General features: G+C 37.7%; 2 protein-coding genes across 6 annotated transcripts in view; both read right to left on the bottom strand.

Annotated features, from left to right (window-relative positions):
• Positions 1-423: 423 nt before the first annotated feature.
• CLDN12 (claudin 12) lies at positions 424-11,983 on the bottom strand. Of its 2 annotated transcripts, XM_006084935.3 has the most exons (3): positions 11,857-11,983; positions 10,229-10,318; positions 424-3,845 (listed from the first exon to the last, which is right to left on the bottom strand). In XM_006084935.3, exon 3 carries the CDS (start codon positions 3,810-3,812, stop codon positions 3,078-3,080), a length of 735 nt encoding a protein of 244 aa, XP_006084997.1. In that variant the 5' UTR covers positions 3,813-3,845; positions 10,229-10,318; positions 11,857-11,983; the 3' UTR covers positions 424-3,077. The 2 variants fall into 2 exon arrangements, with proteins under 2 accessions (XP_006084997.1, XP_006084998.1); XM_006084936.3 differs by lacking the exon at positions 10,229-10,318 and having other exon boundaries at positions 11,857-11,962.
• Positions 11,984-14,015: 2,032 nt separating this feature from the next.
• Positions 14,016-25,639, bottom strand: part of GTPBP10 (GTP binding protein 10) — a 21,079-nt gene continuing 9,455 nt past the window's right edge. For all 4 annotated transcript variants that reach the window (XM_006084933.3, XM_023750680.1, XM_023750679.1 and 1 more), the window contains 6 exons: positions 22,415-22,488; positions 21,751-21,803; positions 20,526-20,633; positions 19,024-19,101; positions 16,510-16,633; positions 14,016-14,525 (listed from right to left, as the gene is read on the bottom strand). In XM_006084933.3, the coding sequence (XP_006084995.1) occupies positions 14,263-14,525; positions 16,510-16,633; positions 19,024-19,101; positions 20,526-20,633; positions 21,751-21,803; positions 22,415-22,488 (700 nt within the window). In that variant the 3' untranslated portion in view covers positions 14,016-14,262. The remainder of the gene's footprint in view (positions 14,526-16,509; positions 16,634-19,023; positions 19,102-20,525; positions 20,634-21,750; positions 21,804-22,414; positions 22,489-25,639) is intronic.

Below are 25,639 nucleotides of genomic sequence, written 5' to 3'. Positions count from 1 at the left end.
CCAGGAGATTGTAATCCAAAACACTAAAAGCCATTCCAGGTTTCAGAAAATTTAAAGGTGATTTACCTGTCAGGACCACTTCTCCTGGTGACCTCAAGTTCTGCAGAGTACGGAAAGGTCCTTCTATTTAACCATTTGCTAACTCCCGGTCTCTAAAATCAATCCATTAGGTAACCCCACTGATGAGGCAAGTCTGGCACAGATTTCACTGAGTGCTTCTTCGTGGAATGTTAAACAGTCCAGTAAACTCCTAGGAATACTCTTAAAAATGGGTCTTGATGCTTCTGAAAGAATAAATCCAGTTTTCCTATTCCACACGGCTTTAAATGGGGCTGTGTCTTTTTAAATTGGCATATATTTGAAAAACATTTCTCAAAATATTTTACCTTAAAGCATTGAGGAAAATGAGGATAGAAACAGAAACTTGTAAAAATACATCTTTTAATAACATCAAGAAGTACAGTACAGTTTTATTGAGGTTTTACATTGCAGCTTACAACAAACAAATTATCTATTACAGTGAATATTTACAAGTAAAGTAAACTTAGGGTTCTTTCCACCCATGGCTGGATAAACCAAATCTGGTGCATCATACCACATTTAAGGTTGCTTTTCAAGCTGGCTGCTGTAAAAGGCCCTTAACGTTAACAGCTTGTAACAACAAAAAAGATCCCCCCTCATAATGATGGCCTGATGAGTGCTCACAATTACAAAAGAGAATCGTAAATACTTGCTTTCCTTTGATGGCTTTGAAGAATAGCTACTGAGAGCAAATCTGAAATATTAAAAACAAAAAGGGAAACAGCTGTTTCTTTTGTCTAGTGAATCTACAATAAGTACTGATTTAAGGCGACAGATTATGAAAAGAATCCAAAAGATTCTTGTAGGAAAAGGTTTCCTCTTATTTATATTTATGATCCCCTGGACTAAAAACTGGCTGAGTCTACTTTTCTTTAACATTGTTTATACGAAGAACAGGGGGATGGTGGAATTCTTGACACTTCTGGAGAAAGTTAGTGTAGTGAGGGGACTGAAATTAATTAGCAAAGGGGGAAATTAATATTAATCTCAAAATTCTACCTACCATTGTCTTGGAATGATCGAGACTCAGCTCAATCTCAGAAGAGTTAAAAGGAATAGAACTGGAGGAAATCAGGAGCTGTAACTAAAAACCCATAGTTGTACATGCTTTCTCCTGGTGGCATTTAGAAATTACAGACCTGGATTTACTGCTATATATACATAAACTAGTGTTGGAATTGGGGGGGGGAAGTACCACTCACATCCACAGAAGTACCAGAGTCATACTCAGGTTTGCAAAGAGGCATACAAATCTGTTTACCATGCAACTAGCTGTTTGTGGAATGTTAAAACAGTCCAGTAATGGTTAATGGTTAATAGAACAAAATCCTTATGAACACAGCACTGATGTGTAGTAAATTACACCAATTAAGCAGCTCAAATTCACAAGGGTAAAGACCCAATATCCCTGAATTTCTAAGCATTCGTCTCATTGTTAACATAGTTTCATCTAAATGTTAGCCCATTTGGAGAGATTTTAAATATTCCCTCTTCTCTACTACATCACCATACTTTCAGAGGTGAAAAGTAAACATTTAATTTCTCTACTGCTTTTGCCCATTCTCATGAATCTTATATAGTGTTATTACAGTGTCTAGGCCTAAGGGAGGTGCTCTAAGGGATCCAATGAATTGAAATTCTAGGTTCCAGAATATTGCTGGCACTACACAATAAGCTTGTCAATCAGAAAGCCATGTCTCTGGTTGCAACATATTCCTGGATCAACGATTGAGGAGTTAAGACAAGCTATCAATGAAGTCAGACTGTTCCTTAAATGTCAGATAATAGTTTGACCTTCTCTATCAAAATTTCTTAGTGAATGGGACAAGGTCTCCTACTTTTCATGTATCCTCTAGAGCAGTGGTTGCCAACCGGTGGTCCATGGACCACTGGTGGTCCGCGAGATCCGAAAGGTTGGTGACTACTGCTCTAGAGCACCTACTAAAGTGTTGGGCAAAGACATATGTTCAAGGAAGCACTCAGTGATGGGGGCAGGAACTGATTCAAGAGTGAATGTGGTCATGGTGAAGCTATACTTTACTTCACCCATCACTCAAAAGGTAGTCATGAATCTCTGACGTTTGTCACTGAAGAGCAGATGCTCGTACCCTGCCACTGCCTAAAGGAGAACAAACTACTTGGGCCTCTATATTTTTTTCTCTTAGTCACTAAGAGATTATATATGGGCACGATACCACTTAGTGAGTGATACCTGTAAAACAAGGTTTTTCTGCCTCAAAGGAAGCACCACTCCATCTCATGGCACATTTTAACTCCAAGAGTATAATTTATAGAATCATTAACTCTTAAAATTGTTAAATGTTGTCCATACTAATAGATACTTAAAATGTTTGGCTTATTTTCTCTGATATCACTTAAAATATATATATTTTTAAACATTGGCATGAGGTAGAAGGTAAGGAACTCACAAAAGAAAGTAATCTTCAAAATACCGAACTCTATCCAATGCAATCAGCCCCAAGAGAGAACTAAGGAAAGTCACAGCCGTAAGCTGGTAGTCTGACTACTGTAAAGATCTTAATTACCATTACCTGAAATAAATTTCTTATTATCTGAAATTGCTTTTTTTTTTTTTTTTTTTTTACTGGCTTAAGGTATTACAGAAACAGGACAAGACACATTCTGAAATATTCGTAAAGATCACATACAACAACTTCTCTTAGCCATCATTTTTTACACTGCCATGTTGCTCTAAATCACCTCAATTGAGACACGGGTCCTTTCCACTTGAATTACTGATCAGATATCAATATAGAGGTTAAAAATCCTCCTAGCATAAGGAGCAAGATAAAAGAACGATTCACATTTAAAATAGTGTACTTTTCATAAAACTAGCAGCACTTCATTCTACTAGGACATACAAATTTGGTTTCATAGACTGGTCAGAAACAAAGGAAAATATATATTGGTCCAAAACAGCTCCTTGTACAAGGGAAATGTGAGGCTAAAAGTTTTCGTTAACAACCACTTCTCCATTAGGTGTTGTGTGAAACTACTGGAATGTCGATTTCAATGGCAGAGAGGCGGGAGCGTGCTGAATAGGGCTGTGAGTAAGTATGCATACTGGGAGGATGGGAGTACAGTGGTTGCCAAAAAGGAGAAGGCAAAGATTTGCATGCACAATACCAAATAAACAGTAGAAGGGAAGTCATAAACAGGCCCCCAGCACTAGCGATTGTGACATACACTGCATAGTCAAATGTAAAGACTGGCTCGAACTTCCTGTTCAGATGGGTGTTGTAAAAGAAGACCCAGATGGATGGGGAGAGGCTCACAGTACCTGCCAGGAAGAACAGCAGCCCCGCCACCAGGTGGCAGCCTGCACTATTGACCAGACACTTGGCCAGTTTGATGTTGGGCACCGAGGACCTGAAAGCCGTGTTACACATTCCAATCAGGCAGAGCAGCAGGGCACCCATTGCGATCAGGATGCTGAGGGGCAGGGCGAACTGGAGGACCCGCAGGTCCAGCTGGTCAACTGATGAGTACCAAGTAGTGTCGTACATCAGGCAGTCACTGCTCCCGTCGTATCGGGCACACTTCACCCACAGGCCTGTGTAAACAGTCAGGTTCTTCTCATTTCTGTTGAATGTGATCAGTCGCAATTTTCTCCAGTTGGGAAGCAGAGTCCCCGCAAAGAGGCCTGCTACCGAGGCGATGCCACACAGGAAGGAGAGCACTGTGGCTGCATGGACGTCCCGACAGCCCATGGCAGGCAGGCTTGCGCAGTACTGCCGGTCAGACTAGGGGGTGACACACAGAGGACAAATCATGAGGGGATAACAAGAGCAGAGTAGAAAAGGTGGGGCTGATTGTCAACATAACTAATGATGTCACAGAGAAGAGGAAATTTTGTCCCTGTAGCCTCTATATGTACAATGAAAACGTTTATAAATACATGTGCGTGAGACCTCAGAGCATAGGTGCACACACACACTGGGTCATGTAGCAACTAAAGTCTTTAGACATGACTATTTTCTTCATAGCGAACCACAGGAACAACCAAACTAATTTCAAATTCTCTTAACACCACATCTGAAATTCTCTTGGTTGTCAATAATCATTCAACATACATATTTTAAGTATTTTCATGTGCCAGGCACACAAATATATAGGGTCAGGCATTCAATAACCATCACCTACAAACACCACAGTGATTCAGTCTCAAATGCTCAGGCAAATGTAAAATGAGACTAGCGCCCAGCAGAGGTGAAGGTGGCTCATAAAAGTCAAAGGTGTAGGGAAAGAAGCACTACAGGACAGCAGAGTGGTGAGGGCAGCTGCGGAGGCGGAGCTTGGGTTCTCGTCCCCACCTCCTCACTTACTTGCCAAGTGACCTTGGGTCAGCTACAAACTTCCCTGTGCCTCATGTTTCTCATTGTAAAATGTGAAGAATAACAGTGCCTATCCCACAGAATTGTTTTAAGTATTTAATGAGTTAATATAATATCAAGTGGTTAAAACAGGTCTGGCACATTCTAAGTGTGAGGCAAATGTTAATTACTTCTCAGTGACCAGCTCAATGCTTGGCATACCAGAGCAGTTCAAAAAACACTTGTTGAATAAATGGTAAAGAAGAAAAAGCAAACATCTTATTCTTTTATACTAGGCACACCAGAAAATTACAAAACGTAAATGGACTCTTCTGAATGAATTAGTCCAATAAAAAGACAAGGAAAGGGTCCCTGAAATTATTTTGCTCAGCTTTTCAAAATGACTTGCATGCTTTGCAGATTATTATACTACCGGTTATTGGTTATTATATTAATATACTACTACTGGTTATTATACTATTACTGCTCACGTAAGATGAATGCTCAGATTTCTTAAGTAATGATAACCTATCTCTATTAATGCTACTATAAGGAAAGGAAGAAAAGTAAACTGTGTTCTTTTTCTGTATATGACAAACTATAAAAACCAGTATTTATTCAGCTTCAATTTTCTGAAAAGTTTGAAACTCACTCTCCAAACACCACTCAAATATATTCTCTCTGCCTTCTACCATGTCCCTGAACAGGCAATAGAACAGACTACTTTAATAAGGCAGCACATTTACTTCTTTTAGTCAGATTATGATGAAGCGAAAAGGTTGAGAATATTCTTACTTCTGTATACAGTCCAGGTTTAGAGAATCCATCATCCTTTTCAGAGTCAAATATGATCTGCTGAGATGATGAAGTAACATTTCAGGAGTTCAGGGGTCAGAAAGAAGAGCATGACCAAAATGCTATGAAATTGGGTTAAGACTTGACTAAATGTGTTCAAATGGAAGGCCCAATGCTTTGTAGAAAACAAGGTATATTTAATCTAATCATGCAATCTAGGAATAATTTTAGTAGCAGAAAATATAGGTAAGTGTGTACATATATCTATACACACACAGAAGTATACAATATAAATCAGAGTTTAAGCACTAGTGAACATTTTTTAAAGTTCTCAAGTTAAACATTAATTAGTTCTAAGTTTCTCCATTAATATTAGTTTACTACTTGTTTATCATGTTGCTTTCTGTCAATATTACCAGAAGTAGCAATTGTTTAAGAAAATGCTATGGATGGATCAAAACTATTAAAGCAGCGGTTCTCAACCTGTGGGTCGCGACCCCTTTGGGGGTTGAACGACCTTTTCACAGGGGTTGCCTAAATACATCCTGCATATCAGATATTTACATTACGATTCATAACAGTAGCAAAATTACAGTTATGAAGTAGCAACGAAAATAATTTTATGGTTGGGGGTCACCACAACATAAGGAACTGTATTAAAGGGTCACGGCATTAGGAAGGTTGAGAACCACTGTATTAAAGGAATAGTCCTTATTTTTTTCATGCAAACTGTCTTGACTAAATTTAGCAAACAACCACCTTGGTTCAGCAATGGAAATTCTGTTGCAGGTTTGAGAATATTTATACTGGAAAAGGTGACTAATGAAACCAGGGGTCCTTATGTCTTTGATTAAATTTAGGTGTAAATCCTACCTCTAGAAACCATCTCTCTCATATATATTTATTTATTCACCCCTCAGAGACCTAGCCTTTTCACAGGGCCGGACCTCCAGCAGGCTAAAGATAACACCTTGACCTAAGTTATACTGCAGCTCCTGAGTCCTAAGGTGGAACGACCCCTCGGCTACTTTCCTAAGAACCAGATAAAAAGACACCAGTACAAACCTCAGAACTGTCCTCAAGACCTCATGAAGTGATTTATTACCCTTAGCTCACGTCCAATCAATCAGCTCCCCACACAATCCCGAACCTCCTAACTCATGGTGTCTTGTGATTTTGCCCTATATAATCTGTAAACTACATGCCATTGGGGAGTTCAAGCTTTTGAGCATTAGATTCCCATTCTCCTGGGCGGCACCATTCATAATAAAACAGCCAATATTTCTCCACTACAATTCTTGGTGTCAAATGTTTGGGTCTGCTAGCACCAGGTGGACAAATCTTTCTTTCCCGTTCGATAACACTAATGTCAAGCTCCAGAATTCAGCTTCCTGCTGACTTTTGCTCATTCACATGTCTCCCCCACACACTGTAAGCAGCTTGCGCAGTGCCTGGCACACAAATCATTCAAGGAATATTTGAAGAAAAGAGTACTGGGCCCTGTTCCAAGACCATAGTACCCACAAAGGTAGGCTATCAATAATGCAGAATGAACAAGGAAATAGCCATTGCAAAGCAATCATTCATTGAATGGGTATTTACTGAGTATCTAGCATATGCAAAACAGAATTAGGCCCTGGAAGAACACTGAGGCCACTAAGATCTGGACAATCACCCCAATATGTTAACAGACTTGAGGGAAAGAATATGCTGTTTCATAAGAACTCAAAATACTGATAGTGAATCAGTTGTATGATCACTACATACTAAGCGCTTATTATTAGGTATTAAGTAAAGTGAATCAATAAGGTATCTATAATAATAAAAGTATAATATGCTAATTAGACTGGACGTCCTTCCAGGCGTCATTCCTTCTGGACAAAGCCGCAGTGAGCAATGAGCAGAGGCTACGGCAGAGGCCCCCGGCAGAGGTGGCGGTGGCAGGTGGGCGCTGGGGCCAAGGCCCTTGCACGAATTTCGTGCTTTGGGCCTTTGGTGTGTTTATAAAAACGTATTATCTAGGGCTGGGAAAAGACTGAACAATGAAAGACAATGATGATTTGATCAAAGTTGTGAAGATGTAAGAAAAAGGATCCCTCTGTTTCTTTCAAAGTTTTAGAACCCCTTCAGATAACCTAGTCAGAGTCCTAACCCAATCACAATTCCTTGCTTTCAGAGGCAGGGTTCTGATACTTGGAGTATCAATGTTAACTGAGATTTCTCCAAACTGCCCTGTACCACTGATTCCTACAATGCAAATGGAATGAGAAACAAAGTCAGGAAGAGTAAGTTTATGATTAATAAATAAATTCCTGTATTTTTTAGTGTACAGACTATCAAATGACACTAATAAACAGAGGTGGGTCAATATTTATTTCAGTATAAAGTGTGTTCAAATGTATCCTGCATCAAATCAATACAAGTGATATACCAGTCCCCTGAACTTGCTTTTGCTGAAGCATTCTTAGCTAAGATCGTAGATTACCTAAAAGTCCTATGTACAAAGCCAACAAGGATACAGCATTTTTCAGAAGGAAAAAACTATTAACCTCAATTCTTTAGCTGAATTTCAACCTCAGTGCTGGAATTAATGTCCTTGCTCTTTGAACTTTTCTTTGGCCACTTTACCTTTTATGCCATTCTAAACTCCATATACATATGATTTGATGTATATCCCACTAGAGCAGTGGCCGGCAAACTGCGGCTCACGAGCCACATGCGGCTCTTTGGCCCCTTGAGTGTGGCTCTTCCACAAAATACCATGTGCGGGCGCGCACGTACAGTGCGACTGAAACTTCTGAAACTTCGTGGCCCATGCGCAGAAGTCGGTATTTTGTGGAAGAGCCACACTCAAGGGGCCAAAGAGCCGCATATGGCTCGGGAGCCGCAGTTTGCCGACCACTGCACTAGAGGGATGAAGTAACGCTTTATAGGGATAGTTTGGAGAAGGAATGTGTTTAGTGATTTAAAATGAAAAGATAATGCTGACTCTTGGGTGAAGATTTGTTTGTATTGAGGGTAAAAAGACCTCCACTTTTGTGCTGTGCACCAACTAATTTTGAATCAAGAATAATTTTTTCAAATGCAAATCTGATCATTTCACTACATTTCTTACCACTCAGTTACTTCCTATTTCACTCAGAATAAAGTTTTTAAATTTTCAAATCCCACCATCTGGTTCCTGCCAAATTCTCAATCTCCTTAAGTGTCACTCTCCCACCTTACACACTATCTTTTTATCGTCTATATAGTGATACTGCTTTTCTTTTCACTTCTCAAATTTTCTACTTTTTAATTTGGCTAAGGTCTTTTCCTCATGCTATTCTTTCTCCTAGAGCTTCCTTAATCTCATTTTATTCTTTGCTTAGTTTCCTGGCCCTCACCCATCCTCCCTCCCTTATCTTTAATCTTCCCCATGCCCCTGCTCAGATGCTCTGGAAGCACCTTTGTACATTTTCTTTAATAAGCAACTGTGCTTATTAATTCCTTGTTCAGTATTTATCTTTCCCAACAGACTGTGAATTCCAGGAGGACAGAGAGCCTTCTGTTTTATTCACTGTGTCCAACACTGGCTCATAGAAGGCACTCAATTATTGTTACATGAATGAACAAACAAACAAATGAAAGGTCCATCTGAGTATGGTCAGGATACAGAGAGAAACTATAACTTAGCTCTATTAACAACAATCCCACTCATTCATATCCTGTGTTCTGAAGCCTCCAAGCTGCTTCCAGACTATGTCCCTGCTTTCCACTCTTTATTGGCAAAGTCTCTCTCAGTTTTTACAAACAAAAGTTCATTTTCTTCCCCTAGAAACTTCCCAAGAAAAATGAGGCCATTCCCAGGTATTTATATGCAAACTATGCTCCTATAAATATCTAAGTTTGGCAACACTGATTCAGTTACACAGTGGTTAGGGAGTCAGTGAATGATGACTGTGTGTGTTGTTTATGTTTTCAACTTAATAAGTATGTTACACACTGGATATACCCCTCTTCATTAAGAGTGGTTAATATATCAAATTAATGTTTGCTTATCAAAGCTAAATAATTTATTATATTTGTATTTATATTTTCTTTTTAAAATAGCAATGGGGGAAAATAAACCTCTTTTTGCCATATGAAAAGCCCTTATTAGAGATTGTGGAAAATATGTAAAGCAAAGAACACACTTGAACAAATCTGAGAAGCACTCATGAACACTAGCTGGGAGACAGCCGTGAACTAGGATGGACACACACACACACACACACACACATACACGTGTGTGTGGGCTTGTTGTTGCCATCTGAGAGGCAGCTTGGAATTGCAGCCCAGGGGATCAAAGATCCAAATACCAATCAAAAGCTACCATTGTCTACAAACTGGACAAGATATCTTCTATGTCCTTTGAACCTCAAATACTCATCTGAGGTAAAATGTCCCCCAAGGTAGTTACAAGATCATGAATAGTAAAGCCCTTTGTAAAAAGAACATGGTCAGCAATTTAAGTTTGCAATGATTATTAGTAGGATTACTTAATTTCTTTAGCTAGAAACATACTTTTCTTTCAAACTATCAGCAAACATTCACAGATTATTGTAGCCATATAACAATAATGACAGCATTCTCTTTGGAGTACTGACCAAATCAAATAAGGATTGTTTCAAAACAACTACTTTATATTTGTTATTTAACTATCTGTTCCACAATGACTTTCAGAGAAGATGAATAAAATTTGGTACACAATAAAAAGTTACCAAAGACAGCTAAGAGCTCTAGAAATTCAGACTCATCACTACATATTTTTTCAGGGACAAGTCTAAGGAATAGCTATATGAGAACACATAGCTACATTAATTCTTGATGGTAACAGTTGCAATCTTTTCTACTAATTTGGGTTTTCTTAGAAACTTGTAGTTCCCCAATCATTACACTCACAAGAGAGGTCTGTCCTATATTTTGATGAATAAGAGAAAAATGCCATTGGATATATGGTAGCAAAAAAGAAGAGAAATATAATCAAAGGATGTACTTACTCTTTGAGGTACTTGATAGTTCTAAAACAACTTTAATCAATTTAGAAGAAATATATGCACATCTGAACAAAGAGTAGAAATGATCTTGGCCTAAAGAAATAGGAAAAATGCCCCCAAATTAATACAATATCTTTTAAAAACTCAATTGGATTCACATGGAATTAGGAAAAATAATTAGCAATCATCTAAAACCAATGAAATGTTATATCAGAAAAGGAGGGTAGTAAGTTTTTTTTAAAGGCAGTTTATTCTTAAACACACATGTAACATACAGAAGAAAAATTAATTCTGCAAAGACAGGAGAAATAAGGATGAAAATCACTTTACTGTCATGGCAATCAATTATCAACATTTGATAAATTTTGAGAGATCATTTTCATAACTATAGTGAAAGAATAAAGAGGGCTGAGGAAATACTGTGCAGTTAGTTGTCTGGAAAGTAAAAGAAATTCATTATGCCCCACCTGCGTGGCTCAGTGGCTGAGCACGACTCATGAACCAGAAGGTCATTCCGGGCCAGGGCACAGGCCTGGGTTAAGGGATTGGGGAGCGTGCAGGAGGCAGTCAATCAATATTTCCCTCTCATCACTGATGTTTCTATCTCTCTCTCCCTCTCTGATATCAATAAAAGTAAAAAATAAATTGTTTCTTTTATGCCTTTTTAATGGCTACTGACGACAAGACTAGGCAAAGCTGATCTGCACTGGGCTTCCTAAAATCTGCAACTAAAACACTTTTTTTGAGTTTACAGTTCCACCAACGGCTCAACCTGCCGTTGAAATGTTTCCATATATCTTTCTTGAGCCTCAGCAATTTCTTTTTCAAATACTATTTATCTCAATAGGGAGGATGAGAATGAAAACTTGTAAACGCCCGATAACTTCCCGAATTCAGTAAGAGTTTATCACTAGCCCGATTATGATCACTACATAGAATGTTGACCCACGCAGTCTGCACAGAAGAGATTTCAATCAAATTATTTAATTTTCTAAATGCTTGTTTCTTGAGTTGGTAGCAAGAATAATTGCTCACCCCGACGTTAAGGGAGATCATTTTACAATAAAAAACACACCCCGGGATCCCTGAGCAATCATCTTAAGTGCGGTCACCACGTCTGGGCTGCGACAGAACGTGGGCTTCAGAGGAAAGCAAACAAGCCTCCAGGGCCCTGCACCCTCCCCACCCCGTTCGCTCCCCCGAGCTGCGCCCCGAGGAACCCCGGAGCTGGCAGAAAGAAAAGCGAAGAACAGCTTCCAGAGCCAATGGGGAGACCGCAGCAGTGACGCCGGCACCGCTCTCAGCACAAGCCCATCCCCGCAACAGTGAGTGGGCTTCACCGCGAGCAGGTCGTGGTTACACAACCAGCAGCCGCTGGGGAGTCAAAAATAGCACCTGCAGATGCTCGGGTCCCGCCGGGTCCCGCAAGACACTCCGACATCTCCGTACTCCTGGGTACGAAAAGCATTTTTAAAGCTCTATCCAATACCTCTTCTCACTTGATTTTCATGCCCACAAATGTGGTAACATTTTTCAATGTCCCTGATTCCCTGTTACTCCCAATTTTACACAAAACCCTCAACCACATATGCAAAAGACCCAGAAATCGGACCATTCCTCGCCACACCTACCTGCGTCTCACATCCAAGGCATTTCACTCGCCCACACCTAAGAGCCTCGCAAAGAATCTCCCTCTCAGCGTCCCAGGAAGTGCGTTCCCAGCGAGCGCCCCGGAGGCTTCTGGGAGCCTGCTCAGGTTCTCCCGATCCCCTAACCAGGAGTGCCCTGGGAGACTACAATTCCCAGAATCCACTGGGCAACCGGCCGAAGCGACATCCTGAGGCCACCTCCCCCGCCTTCCTCCCACCTACCTATTCCTCTCACACCTTCAGTTCCGTCCAGATTTGGGTTGTAAGTCTTAGAAACACACACAAAAAAATAAATAAAAAACTTAAATGAAAAAAAAACTAAAGGTAGTTTTGAGTTGGATACCCACGTAACTATTTCCGACTAAATGTGATTTAGCAAAACATCTTTAAATACGTTTTTCCCCTCCAAGTATTTACCAAGGCACAAAGTGGAAGAGTTCAAACTCTATAATTTATTTTGAAAATGTTCAAAGGTACAGAGAATTTGAAAAGTACAACGAACACTCACATACTTACCTTCTATATTCAACAATTATCAACATTTGCCACATTTACCTTTCCATTTATTGTGTGTGTGATCATTTGAAAGTAGTAGGCATCATGACACTTCATTTTTTAATCTAATCAGTCTTATATATATAAGACTTTTGAATCTTTATATTTTATTCACTAAGACAGGATTTCAATTTATTGGCTATCATAGTGGTCGACACAACCACTGAGCCACGCCAGCCAGGCTGCACTGGCTAAATTTTATATTTTACAACGAACATGTACATTTTACAATAAAACTCATTAAGAAAAATGTCCAATTTATAAATATTTTTGAAACTCATAAGTTATAATCTGAAGAATACATTTATGATTGATAATACTGTTTAAAGTTTGCACTTCCTATTTTATTTTCTCTTTACTAAAATGTGAAAGTAATGAAAAAGACTAGGCCATAAAAAAATGAGTCATACACCAATCGGCTCCAAAGTAAGAAAATATACTCTTATACTTAAAAAAGAAAATGTTCAAACAGTAAGTGCTGGCGAGGATGTGGAGCAAAAAAAAGGAGCCCTAGTACACCGCAGGTGGTAATGCAGACTGGTGCAGCCACTGTGGAAAACAGTATGGAATTTCCTAAAAAAATTAAATATGGAACTGCCATTTGACCTAGCAATCCCACTCCTGGGAATATATCATGAAACACCAATCAGAAAGAATATAGGCACACCTATATTCATAGCAGCGTCATTTACAATAGCTAAGATCTGGAAATAGCCGAAGTGCTATAGATGAGTGGATAAAAAAGCTACAGTACATTTACACAATGCAATATTATACAGCTGTAAAAAAATAATGATCTCTTACCCTCTGAGACAGCATGGATGGACCTTAAATTATTATGGTAAATTGTGAAGTAAGCAAGTCAGCGAAAGACAAATAGCACATGATCTCACTTACTAGTATATATGGAATCTAATGAATAAAATAAACTGATGAACAAAATAAGTCCAGAGACATGTAAGCATGGAATGGATTGACAAGGGAAGGCGGGTAGGGGCAGTGGGAAGAGATTAACCAAAGAACTTATATGCATATATGCACAGCCCCTGGACACAGCCAATAGTGCAGTGAAGGCCTGAGGTGGGACAGAAGCTGGTGGAGGTATAAAATGGGAGACATCTGTAATACTCCCAACAATAAAAACAAGTTTAAGCCCAGTGCATGGCTCAGTGGTTGAGAACTGACCCAGGAACCAAGAGGTCACCAGTTCAATTCCCAGTCAGGGCACATGCTCGGTTTGCAAGTTTGATCCCCAGTGGTGGGTGTGCAGGAGGCAGCCAATCTATGATTCTCTCTCCCTCTCTCTGCAATCAATAAAATAAATACGTTTAAAATAAATAAAAAGGAAAATTTTCCAAAAGCTGAAATCTATTTGCTGCTATCTGTTAAATATTATCAGTGATCTTTGTTATCACCGAACATTATGTTCAAATTTAGGGTTTTTAGATTTTCTTAAAATGAGAACTCTTCATAATTGAACGAAGTACATGACAGACTCAAAACAAACAATACCTAGTTGCTCACTTTAATAATATTTGAGAAATCCTTTCATATATTTTTAAAAAATGATCTCACTAGAGACATTGTAAGTACAGAAATATCAGAGGATTTTATTTTAGGTAGATTGGCTATAAAACTATAAACTGTCATTTTCAGCTTTCACTTTTCTTTTTTTTTTTTTGCTATTAATACACTTAACTATAAACAACTTATAAAGATATGGTTCCCAAATGATGGCGCATATATCAGAAGGTTCATAATAACTGTGGAATACATAATACTCTATGGAAAAGTTTTCAAACGAACACAACTTCATGTTCATTTTTAATGGATTTAAATTGTATCCATTCTGGAACTAGTAACAGCATTCCTTGAGAGTGGCTCACTATGAGATACTGTATTAGAAATCTGTAAATTAAGGAACTGTTTCTTATGATATGCATCATTTTCCCGGTCTGCATGTTCATCCAGAGATTTCCTTATACAGTTCTTTAATTCATCAATTCCTTCTCCCGTAACTGCAGAGATGGGGATGATATGTTCGAACTCCATTGTCCTCTCTGGAATCATCTTACTTTGAAATAAATGCAGAAAATCTGAAACAAAAAAACACACAAAACTATGCTGATTTTCACTGTCTTTGAAGTAAGTCAGAACTATGTTAAAGGTTTGATTTGTGAACCAAGAAACTGAAAACAGCATTTTTAATTCCTTTTTCCTTCTCTTTCTAATATGCTCTCAGAATCCTTGGTTTTTACTATTGACAATGGTAAGGTTCTTGACACATGGGAGATATTTGTTGGATTAAGATATTTTAAACCAAATTAAGTATAAATAAATCACAGAAGATAATTTACTTACAGAAGCAAGTTGCTTTGGGGGAGGAGGTGTTTGCTAAAGTGAGGCTACGTAGATTCTCTGAAAGAACCTTTCTATAAAAATAACATAATTTATGATTTGGGATACGCTAGCTTGCCTCCATACATGGATGGCCTTTAACTGCCCTAAAGTATAGGCACTGGTACGAGGAACCATATTAAAATTGAGAAAGATGTGGGGGTAATTCAAAGGGAGAGCATTTCAGATGAGTCTACTCTTATCACTCCACAGTAGCTGAAAGATGTTCTATTACTTTTTCCTCTCCCAGACCACCAAGGCAATGGGAGGAGGGGTGGCATACAATGGGATGGGTCAATACTGACATGAACTGCAAAGGCTGGATTGAAAGAGAATGGACAAGCCAACAGGGAGCTTGGTTTCTGAGATTCATTTGCCCTCAAGAAGTCCAGAGAGGTAAAACTCAGAAATTTGTTTTTGATGGTTCAAAACAGCCACAAACTCTTGAGTTACCTTCTCTTCTGGTACCTCCTCTGAAAATGCCTTCTGTAAGATCATCTAGCAAACAGATGTAATGATCTCATAAAGCAAATGACATTAAGGAATAAAGACTATTTACTAATTCCAGGGAATATTTATATCCCAAAAGTAACTCAAGGACAGCTTCATTATGTAAGTTGCACCAGGGAAATATTTTTGAGCAGAAAAAGAATCTTCTGGTGTCGACTGCTATTCCTAATAATAATTTATTTTCCCCAATTTTTATCCCAGGAATAAAAACAGAGAAATCAGTACTATTTAAAAACATGTTAGGCACTTGCTATCCTCCCTACATTTCCTCGTTTGTGAAGAAGTTCTCTTCTAGACTCAGTAAAACGAAAGCATCATCACTATAGGGTAGAGAGTTCTGCAAAGTTCAACATTCAAGACAATGGAGAGTACCTTTATATTTATTTTTTTAAATATGTTTTTATTGATTTCAGGGTAAAGGAGAGGGAGAGAAATAGATGCATCAATGATGAGAGAGAATCATCGATCGGCTGCCTCCTACATGCCCCCTCCTGGGGATCGAGTCCACAACCCAGGCATGTGCCCTGACCTGGAATCCAACCACGATTTCCTGGCTCATAGGTTGACACTCAACCACTGAGCAACACCAGCCAGACTAGAGAAACCCTTTACGTTCCTTTATACAAAGTGATCCATTTAGAAAGAAATTTCCAACAAATAAATCCTTTTGGAGTAACAGCATCTATTTTTCTGTACATAGACATGTACTCAAGTTCTTCTTCGAAGACCCACAGAGCTGACATTGCAGACACATAAAGTACGTCTTTAGAACTATTAGCTGTTTTAAATTTACGGTGTACTAGGGGAATAGAGTTCTAGAACCTGAGAAATATGTTAAGGTGAAAGACTTTATAGGAAGATGCTGACTTTTTCCTCTTCTGATCCAAATAACTTAGTAAGGACCCAGTTTAAGTTTTACTTCTTCATGAAGCCTAACCTTTTCAGCTCACATGATCTTTTTCTTCTTTGTCTCCTTTCATACAGAACATCACACATTCTGAAACTTGGTGAGTATTCCATTATAATGTTATGCAAATGTTTCATATGGTACGGGTTCTGTCATCAAACATACTTTAAGAGTAGTAACTGTCAGTTTTCTTTTCCACTGATTGTATCACTTGGCACAAATCAGGTACTCATTACACTGTCATTAAATGAATGAATCAGTTTTACCTTTAGGATTCTGGAGTTGGTTCATCAGTTCATGGAATTTATTTTGGGCATCTGGCAAGTCCATTTTATTTACCGCCAGGAGTGCAGGTTTTGCTCGAACTTCCTCATCATACAACTCCAACTCCTTTAAGTCAAAAAAGAAAGACCAAAAATTTTTGTTAAAATAATCTACTAGTATATAGGTTACCTGTTTGTTAATATATTTCTTTACCTTGTAGGCCTAGGTCAGTCGTTGGCAAACTCATTAGTCAACAGAGCCAAATATCAACAGTACAACAATTGAAATTTCTTTTGAGAGCCAAATTTTTTAAACTTAAACTATATAGGTAGGTACATTGTTATTAATTAGGGTACTCCTAAGGCTCAGGAAGAGCAACACTCAAGGGGCCAAAGAGCCGCATGTGGCTCACGAGCCACAGTTTGCCGACCACGGGCCTAGGTAATCTAGAGCCTAGTCACATCTCTGAAACGCAATAAATCCCACCACCACAAAATTAACAAAGGAAACTCAGAAAATGTTTAATAGGTCATGTGTCAATATATTTTGGCTTACATAACATCCTAGAGACAGCTGTGATTTGTGTCTTGAGCCAAATACAAATATCTGGAATTCTATTAAGCATACAGATAAAATTTAGAATAGAAGAAAATTTTCATGACCAGGAATTAGGCAATAGTTTTTTAGCTATGACACCAAGAAGCATTAGGAAAAGAAAAATAGACAAATGAGACAATTAAAATTTAAAATTCTGTATTTCAAAACATACCATAAAGAAAGTGAAAAGGCAACTGGTAGAAGAGGAGAAAACATTGGCAAATCGTGTATCTGATAAGGGACTTGTATCAAAAATATAATGTTACAACTCAACACAAAAATTTAGTGTTGCAACTCAACACTAAAAAGACAAAAAAAAACCAATTAAAAAATGCACAAAGTCTGAATAGGCGTTTCTCCAAAGACAACAAATGGCTAATAAGCACATGAAAAGACGATCAACATCATCAATCACTAGAGAAATGTAAATCAAAACCATAATGAAATACCACTTCATTCCTAGGGTGGCTAAAATAAAAAGACAGACAATAACAATTAATATCTAAGCATAGATATTAATGTGGAAAAAGTAGAAACCTCATATATTGCAAGTAGAATTGTAAAATGGTGTAATGGTGCAGCCACTCTAGAAAACAGTTCAGCAGTTCCTCAAAATGTTAAACAGAGAATTAACATTCATCTATCAATTCCACTCCTAAGCATATACTCAAAAGAAATGAAGGCATGTCCATACAAAAACCTGTACACAAATGTTTACAGCACTATTATTCATAATAGGCAAAAAGTGGCAAAGGAAATATACAAAGTCCTGGAGATAAGAAACATCACATAGTGTTACAGAGAAATCATAGGGCTGGATATAGAATGGAAGAGGGGCAGGCAGAGAAAGATAGACTGCTAGGTAAGGAGTCCAACCTTACCAGACAGATCTCATACACCACGGTCAGGCTGGATCTTAACCTAATAGCAATGGGGCACTATCGAAGTATTTTAAGCAGAGAACAAACATCAGGTTGGTTCTTGTACAAAGCTCACTCGAGCTGCCTCATAAAAAAATGGATTACAGGGAAATGAGACTGGAAGGGCCTTACAACATTCTAATGAGAGGGGTTGATGATTAAAACAGTGTGGATGAAAACAAGCAGATGACTTCAGAATTTAGGATATAAAACTGACAGGGCTTGGTACAGGTGGTGAGAAAGATAGAATTAAGACCACCATCCAGGTTTCCTGCTTACATACTCAGTAAGTTCTGGAGGAGGTGGGAGAATTAAAAGGGGGAAAAAGGGTCAGTTTTATACACATTAAGTTTGAGAAGTTAATGGGATATGCAATCAAAGATGTCAAAGAGGCAGCTGGTCTAAAGCTTAACCAAAAGATCTGGGGATCAGATACAGATTTGACAGTCATCAGTATATTTTCTTAACTGAATGCTAATTAAAGAATAAACAGGCCCAGCAAGGGTGGCTCAGTGGTTGAGCGTCGACCTATGAACCAGGAGGTCATGGTTCAGGGGATATGCCTGGGTTGTAGGCTCGATCCTGTGTGGGGTGTGCAGGAGGCAGCCAATCAATGATTCTCTCTCATCATTGATGTTTCTATCTCCCTGTCCCTCTCCCTTCCTCTCTGAAATCAATAAAAATATATTTTAAAAAAATAAACAGGAAAGAGCATAAAAAGTAGACTGAGAAATAATCTAAGAAGTAAGAATAAAAGTTCAAGCAAGATAAGGTTTGAGAAGTGTGCAATAAAGAAGGCTTTATTGGTTGCAATAGTTTGAGGAGCAGGTTAATACTGAAGAACTAGAGACAGCAAGTTTAGATAATTCTTTATCATCAAAGCTTCAAACAGTAAAGGTGGAATATATTTTATTAAAATTATTGTCATTTCATATAGTCTTTTGTACCTATATATTAGACCAGATGCAGAATGCAGTAAAAGAGCAACAGAAAACCTACTTTTGTAAGCAGTAATACAGTTTCAAAGGCAGTTCTGTATGGAGTTCGAGAAGAAAGTTGAAATCCAGAAACATCAACCTAAAATAAAATAGGGAAAGAGACAGCCTTTAACATAAGATTAGCTACATATTTCTGTTTTGAAATGTTTTATTCTCTCAAGCAAAAAAAAATTTCTCAATCTATACTCTATTGGTAATTTAGTAATTCAAAATAAGAGAGCCCTGGCCAGCACGCTCAGTGGTTAGAGTGCTGGCCTGAACACCAAAGGATCTCCAGTTTGAGTCCTGGTCAAGGTACCTGGGCTGCAAGTTCAATCCCAGCCCTGGTTGGGGTGCCTGTGGGAGGTAACCAATCGATGTGTCTCTGTCACATCAATGTTTCTCCTCTCTCTCTCTTTTTCTCTTTCCTCCCCGACCCCTTCCACTCTCTCTAAAAAAAGTCAATGAAAAAAATATCCTCAGGTGAGGATAACAAAAAAACAACAAAACAAAAAAAACACACAAAATAAGTGAAATTGCCAAAACCGGTTTGGCTCAGTGGATAGAGCGTCGGCCTGCGGACTGAAGGGTCCCAGGTTCGATTCCGGTCAAGGGCATGTACCTGGGTTGCGGGCACATCCCCAGTGGGGGGTGTGTAGGAGGCAGCTGATCGATGTTTCTCTCTCATCGATGTTTCTAAGTCTCTATCTCTCTCCTTTCCTCTCTGTAAAAAATCAATAAAATATATTTAAAAAAAAAACAAACAAAAAAAACCAAAATAAGTGAAATTGAAGTGTCAAGATAACTATAATTATTCTGATAAAATCACAACCATTAATACCATGAAAAGCTAGTATAGATAAGACAATTTACATTAATATGAACAATGTCATAAATAGCTGACCCTTGAACACCTTGGGGGTTAGGGACACCAATACCTACTCCACCCTGCATAGTCAAAAATTAGTGTATAATTTTTGCCTCCCCCAAAACTTGACTACAGTCCCTGGGTACCCTGGGAGGATTAGTTCCAGGACCCAAACATGGATACCAAAACCTGTGGATGCTCAAGTCCCGTATATAAAATGGCATAGATCAATGCATACAGCCAGCCCTCAACATTGGTGGACTCCCAACACTATGGATCAAAAACAGCACAGGTATTTATAGAAAAAAATCTGCATATAAGTGGACTTGCACAGGTCAAACCCATGTTGTTCCAGGGTCAGCTATATATAATCTAACACCACCAATAAAATAGGAAAAAGACACTATATAATACAGTACTATGGTGAAAATCTTAAGGAATTAAACCTTGACAAGTATCGCCAAACTTACATCTGCTATAGTAAATAATGCCATTTCCACCCCCATATTATAAACCAAGATTATGGTATTTGACCCCCATTTAAACAGACTTAGTGGAATCACATATGCTACCACTTTATTAAAAATTTCTAGGAAAACTACATTCATTGATTTTCATATTCAGTTGAATATTTCATTGATATACATATGACTTACAACAAAAAGCAGTTGTTTAGTTCTTTCTACATGCTTGAGGAATTTGTGGCCCATTCCTTTGTTCACGTGTGCTCCTTCTATTAAACCAGGAAGATCAGCTACCAATATCTAATACAAAGTTAAATGGTTTGATAAAAAAGAAAAATACATGAAAACCGTAAGTAGAATTACATAAAAAATGTTTCATGGTATTTTGAGTATGAACAGGTCCTGACTTGTGATTAGCCCTGCATCTTTATAAAGCCAAAATACCTTTACAACAAAATGTATTAAGAATCAAAATCCTTCTTTATCAGAAATTAGAGTCCCATTTTTAATTATTAATCTAACAATCTGGAACTTTAGGGATTAATATAACAGTTATTAATCACAAAATTCTAGTAAGAATTCCATAAATTACATTGTTTAATGTAAACTTTCCACAGAATTTCAACTTTCTAAATTCTTAAAAGTGCTCAAAGATATTAATTCAGCTGGCATTTACTTAGTACAGCTCTGCAGTTTTAAATTTTAAATTCTATATGTAGTTAATGTTCCTTTTCTATTCATAATCTATCAGGAGGACTATTGACCATCCTTAAAAAGTAAAGGATATAGCATCCCTGTTTTCCTTTGGAGATCATAAGCATTATGAGCCATTATCCTACATCTGTGGTTTTCAAACCTCACTGCACATCATAATCGGTTTTATAAATTACAGATGCCCAGGCCCCACACCTAAGAGATCTGGTTTCAAATCTCTGGAGTGCAGGCTTCACTTATCATTGTTATTCTTAAGCTACCCAAATCATTCTGAATAGCAATAAGGTATGGGAAACACTGCTCTACACACACTGCTCCTGTGAATAAAGATTTCAGAGTATGTGACAAAGCAGTGAACACTACAGAGGTCTCATGTCCTGAAATTTTGTTTGAAGGTTCTCTAGTAATTTCCCTTAAAAATTACAAACAATGCTCTCTTTTTCTCTAAGTATTGTTTGCTATATTCATATTACCTTGTATTTATAATTGCTTAGTATTTAATATTCTATATAACTTAAAATTTTATTAATTTACTGTTGTACCATTACTAAAAACAAAATCTTGTAACTGTCCCTCTCCCCCGAACACCACAGAAACAGTCAAATATAAAGTCCAACTACCAAAAGCAAGTACTTTCACTTCCAACCAAGTCTGTTACTTTATTTTAATTTTTTTACAAGTGTCTTACTTTAAAAATACCCACCTGTTTGAAATCTTTATACATGATCTTTCCAAGTTCAGGCTGTAATGTTGTAACTAAAAGAAAAAAGCAATAATAAATAAAGCCTAAAATAAAGGGCGATACTCTCAAAACTGTCTTAGCATTATGTATAAAATAAAAAATACTTTTCTGTGAACAAGTTAATTCAGATTATGTTCTCATTTGTTGATATAGAAGGTACAATTATTTTTGCTATGCACAATAAGCTTAGAAAAGAACAATCACAGATGTTTATAATATGCACAGTCCAATCTAATTAGTGGGCCTCAAAGTTTCTCTGCTGCACTTGAAGAAGCTTGGTGGGTGGACCAGAATTTAGACTTCTATCACTATGTCTGGTCTAGTCCTTTCGCATTCAGTGATCTTCAAGCCTCACCAATCCTGCACGAGCCTCATAAAATCATAACTAAACCAAATAAATAATTATGCAACAGAAAAGTAAATGCAACAAAGGAAGTAACAAGTACCAGAAACTGCTGAGGGCAGCAGAAGTTTCAAAGATTAATGGGAAATGCATATATTCTGCCAAGAGTTTTCAAATTCATAAGGCTACCCTCATGAGTTGTCATTTTATTCATACTACGAGAAAGATTCGTTTTTAAAAAATCACCACTACACATTAAAATACAAAACGACTTATACTTACATGCATAATCTGCAACTGCAGGTTTTGCATGAGAAATTTTACTTAGCAAAGAGGATTTTCCAGCATTTGGGAATCTGAAATGAGAAAATGAATTTATACATTGCAACAAATATCATACTATTAATATTGTTTATCTCTGAATTCTTAACATTTAAAAAGCAAATTTCTTGAATGTTTCTGGGATTAAAAGAAGAGTATAACTTTAAAATAATCTTGAAAAACCTGAGGAACAAAATATACTTATGAAACAGGTCAAGATAAATTCATGCTGGCCACTGAAAATGTTTTAGTATTGTGAATAAATAATTCAAATTATATAAATAAAACTAGTGTAGCATAGGATAACAAAAATAAACTAATATAAATACCTGTAATCTACAATCTCTAGCAAACGCTAATAAAATATTACTTATATTGTTTAGTGGGTCTAAAATAACGTTTTTTTAATTGACTTTTTTTAGAGAGAATATTATTCAACTGTAAGGACAAAATAGTGCCACTTTTGACAACACAGATGGACCTTGGGGCATTGTGCTAAGTGAAATAACTCGGACCATGAACAATAAATAGTATATGATCTCATTTATACATAGAACCTAAACAAACAAAAAATCAAATTCATAGACAGAACATATTAGTGGTTGCTGAAGGTGGGGAAGAAGGGGTAGGCAAAATGGGTAAAGGGGGTCAAAAGATACAAATTTCTAGTTATAACATAAATAAGTCATGGGCCATATAATATGTAGTATGATGACTATAGTAAATACTACTATATAATGATACTGTATTATATATTTAAAAGTTGATAAGAGTAAATGTTAAACTTTCTCATCATAGGAAAAAAATTCATAACTAGGTGTGGTGATAGATGTTAACTAGACTTATAGTGATCATGTTGTAATATACAAATATTGAATCACTATGTTGTACACCTGAAACTGATATATATGTCAATTATAACTGAATAAAAAAATTACCCAACAAATATTTATTGAACATTGACTTGTATCAAGCAATATCATAGGCACCAGAAAAATAGCAATCAATGAGGCAAATGTGATCCCTACCTTCACAGAGCTGTCATTCAAATTTGAGAAAGCTCTTCTTTCAAAACTCTGCCAAACTTTCATTTGGAATAACAGTGTAATATTTTGCAAATATTAATTTCAAATTCTATAAAAATTTATAAGCTCTTAATGGATCTCTTTTAACAATTTTTTTTATTAAAAATATTTCTATAATAAATTTAGAATCAAATTATGTGAGATTTCTTAATGACTTGCTTCCCTTGGAAATACAGTATTTTCTTATATCCTGTTAAACCCAGTCTCTTGTAACTATTTGAAAAGTAAATTGTAACCTTTTATCCATGATCATCACTAGTTAGACTTGCTTATTTTTTCCAATATCCTATTTTCATAATAGTAAAGATGTAAGCATCTACTGTATTTCTAAAAGATCAAAATATGAGAAGAAAAAGGATGGTAATGGTTGAAGAACAGACAGATGAGATTTTTCTTAAAGAGTATGGAATGAAAATTTTAGAGGCTAAAATCCAATCTATGTAAAGGTCAGCTTTGACAATAGCAGTACAAGTGTATGTTATATACCTTTCTTCAAAGGTTCACTTCATTGCTGAGACTAGCTAAAAGGATTTCTGCTTATGCTGGTATTCACAGCAGTAACTTTTTAAGAATAGCTACCTAACTTAAAAGCACTAGAAAAATGTTAAACATTGTGCTTAAGAATTATGATGTGCTAATTATTTACTGTAATTCCAAGCCCACTTCTGAAAAGCTTAGCATTTCACTATAGTGGCCTCTTATAAGGTGGCAATATAATGATCATGATAGCAGTGACCATTCATTCACTGAGCATTTATAAATCCAAAGCACGTGTTGTACTGCAAATGTAATATCTTACCAACGTCTTAAGATGAGAACGCCCCATTCACTATTGAAGATGAGTGAACAAAAACTTAGACAGTATAACGTATCCAAGAGTAGCTAGTTAGCCTCCTGAGGACTAGAGATTCTAATACAAATAGTCTCACTTGATTCCCCCATGCCCACTCAACTTTTACTACTCAGCCCTGCTGAGCTTTTCTTAGTCTGTAAAGGTATCTTCATGGAACTTGAAACTCATTTTTTTACCAAATGAGAAAGTGAATGGCTGGATTCTCAGCCATATCCATAAAACTCTATTAAATTGGTAATGTTTGAAAATATATAGTATTACAGAGCCTATGACTCATAAACCTTGAGGGGAAAATAACATGTGAATGGCAAGATTGAATGCCAGGATCACATCTTTCCCTGTTACAACTTCAGCAGGAACAGGGCCTCTGTGAACTCCAAGTCACTGCTGGTAAGACCTTGACAGGCATGGGAAGAGGAGAGACTCATAGCGAAGAGCCTGGTAAAGAAGCAGTGAGATGGCTGGAGAGGAAGATGAAAAGAGCTTAGAAAGAACCAATGGGGGGAGGAACCAAGATGGCGGCATAGGTAAACACCTGAACTTGCTGCCTCGCACAACCACATCAAAACTACAACTAAAAGACAAAACGGATATCATCCAGAATCACGGGAAGGCTGGCTGAGTGGAAGTCCAACAACTAGAGAGAAAGAGAAAAGCACATCGAGACTGGTAGGAGGTGCAGAGGTGCGGAAGAGCGGAGGTACGGAGACGCTTGAAATTGGCTGGAAACTGGGTATGCTGTGGTCTTTTTCAATCGGGAGGAAGATAAAAGCTCCCAACTGCTCTGAACTCCAGTTCCGGGTGAGACTTTGGGGACCCAGACTCATATGGGGAGAAACTGGACTGTCTGGCATCGGGCCGGAACACGAGGGCGGCTTTCTCTCAGAGGTGCTTGCAGCGATCATTGTTCCTGCATGGGCCGCGAGACACAGAGATCCAGGGACTTATCCAGGGCAGGACTGACTGACAGGCAACCATTGCTGTTTGCACTGCCCAGTGATTCCCTGAGACCCCCACCCCACCCAATTTACAACCCCACCCAAGCTGTGAGCAGAGGATTTTGCATATGAATGACCTGGCCTTTTGTAATCTAAAACCTAACAAACTGCACCTGGGTCAAAGAGCCCCAGAGCTTTCAAAAGAAGGCATAAGGCTCCTCAGCAGCCTGCATTGCTTCACAGCTGCACCTCATCTGGGCACCTCCAAACCCCAAACAAAGAGGAGGAATCTGCAGATCTCTCTGTAGCT

This window comes from Myotis lucifugus, unplaced genomic scaffold (assembly GCF_000147115.1).
Source record: "Myotis lucifugus unplaced genomic scaffold, Myoluc2.0 scaffold_15, whole genome shotgun sequence".
Lineage (NCBI taxonomy): Eukaryota > Metazoa > Chordata > Mammalia > Chiroptera > Vespertilionidae > Myotis > Myotis lucifugus.
Note: the sequence above shows the minus strand (reverse complement) of the source record. Positions and strands in the feature narration are given on the sequence as shown.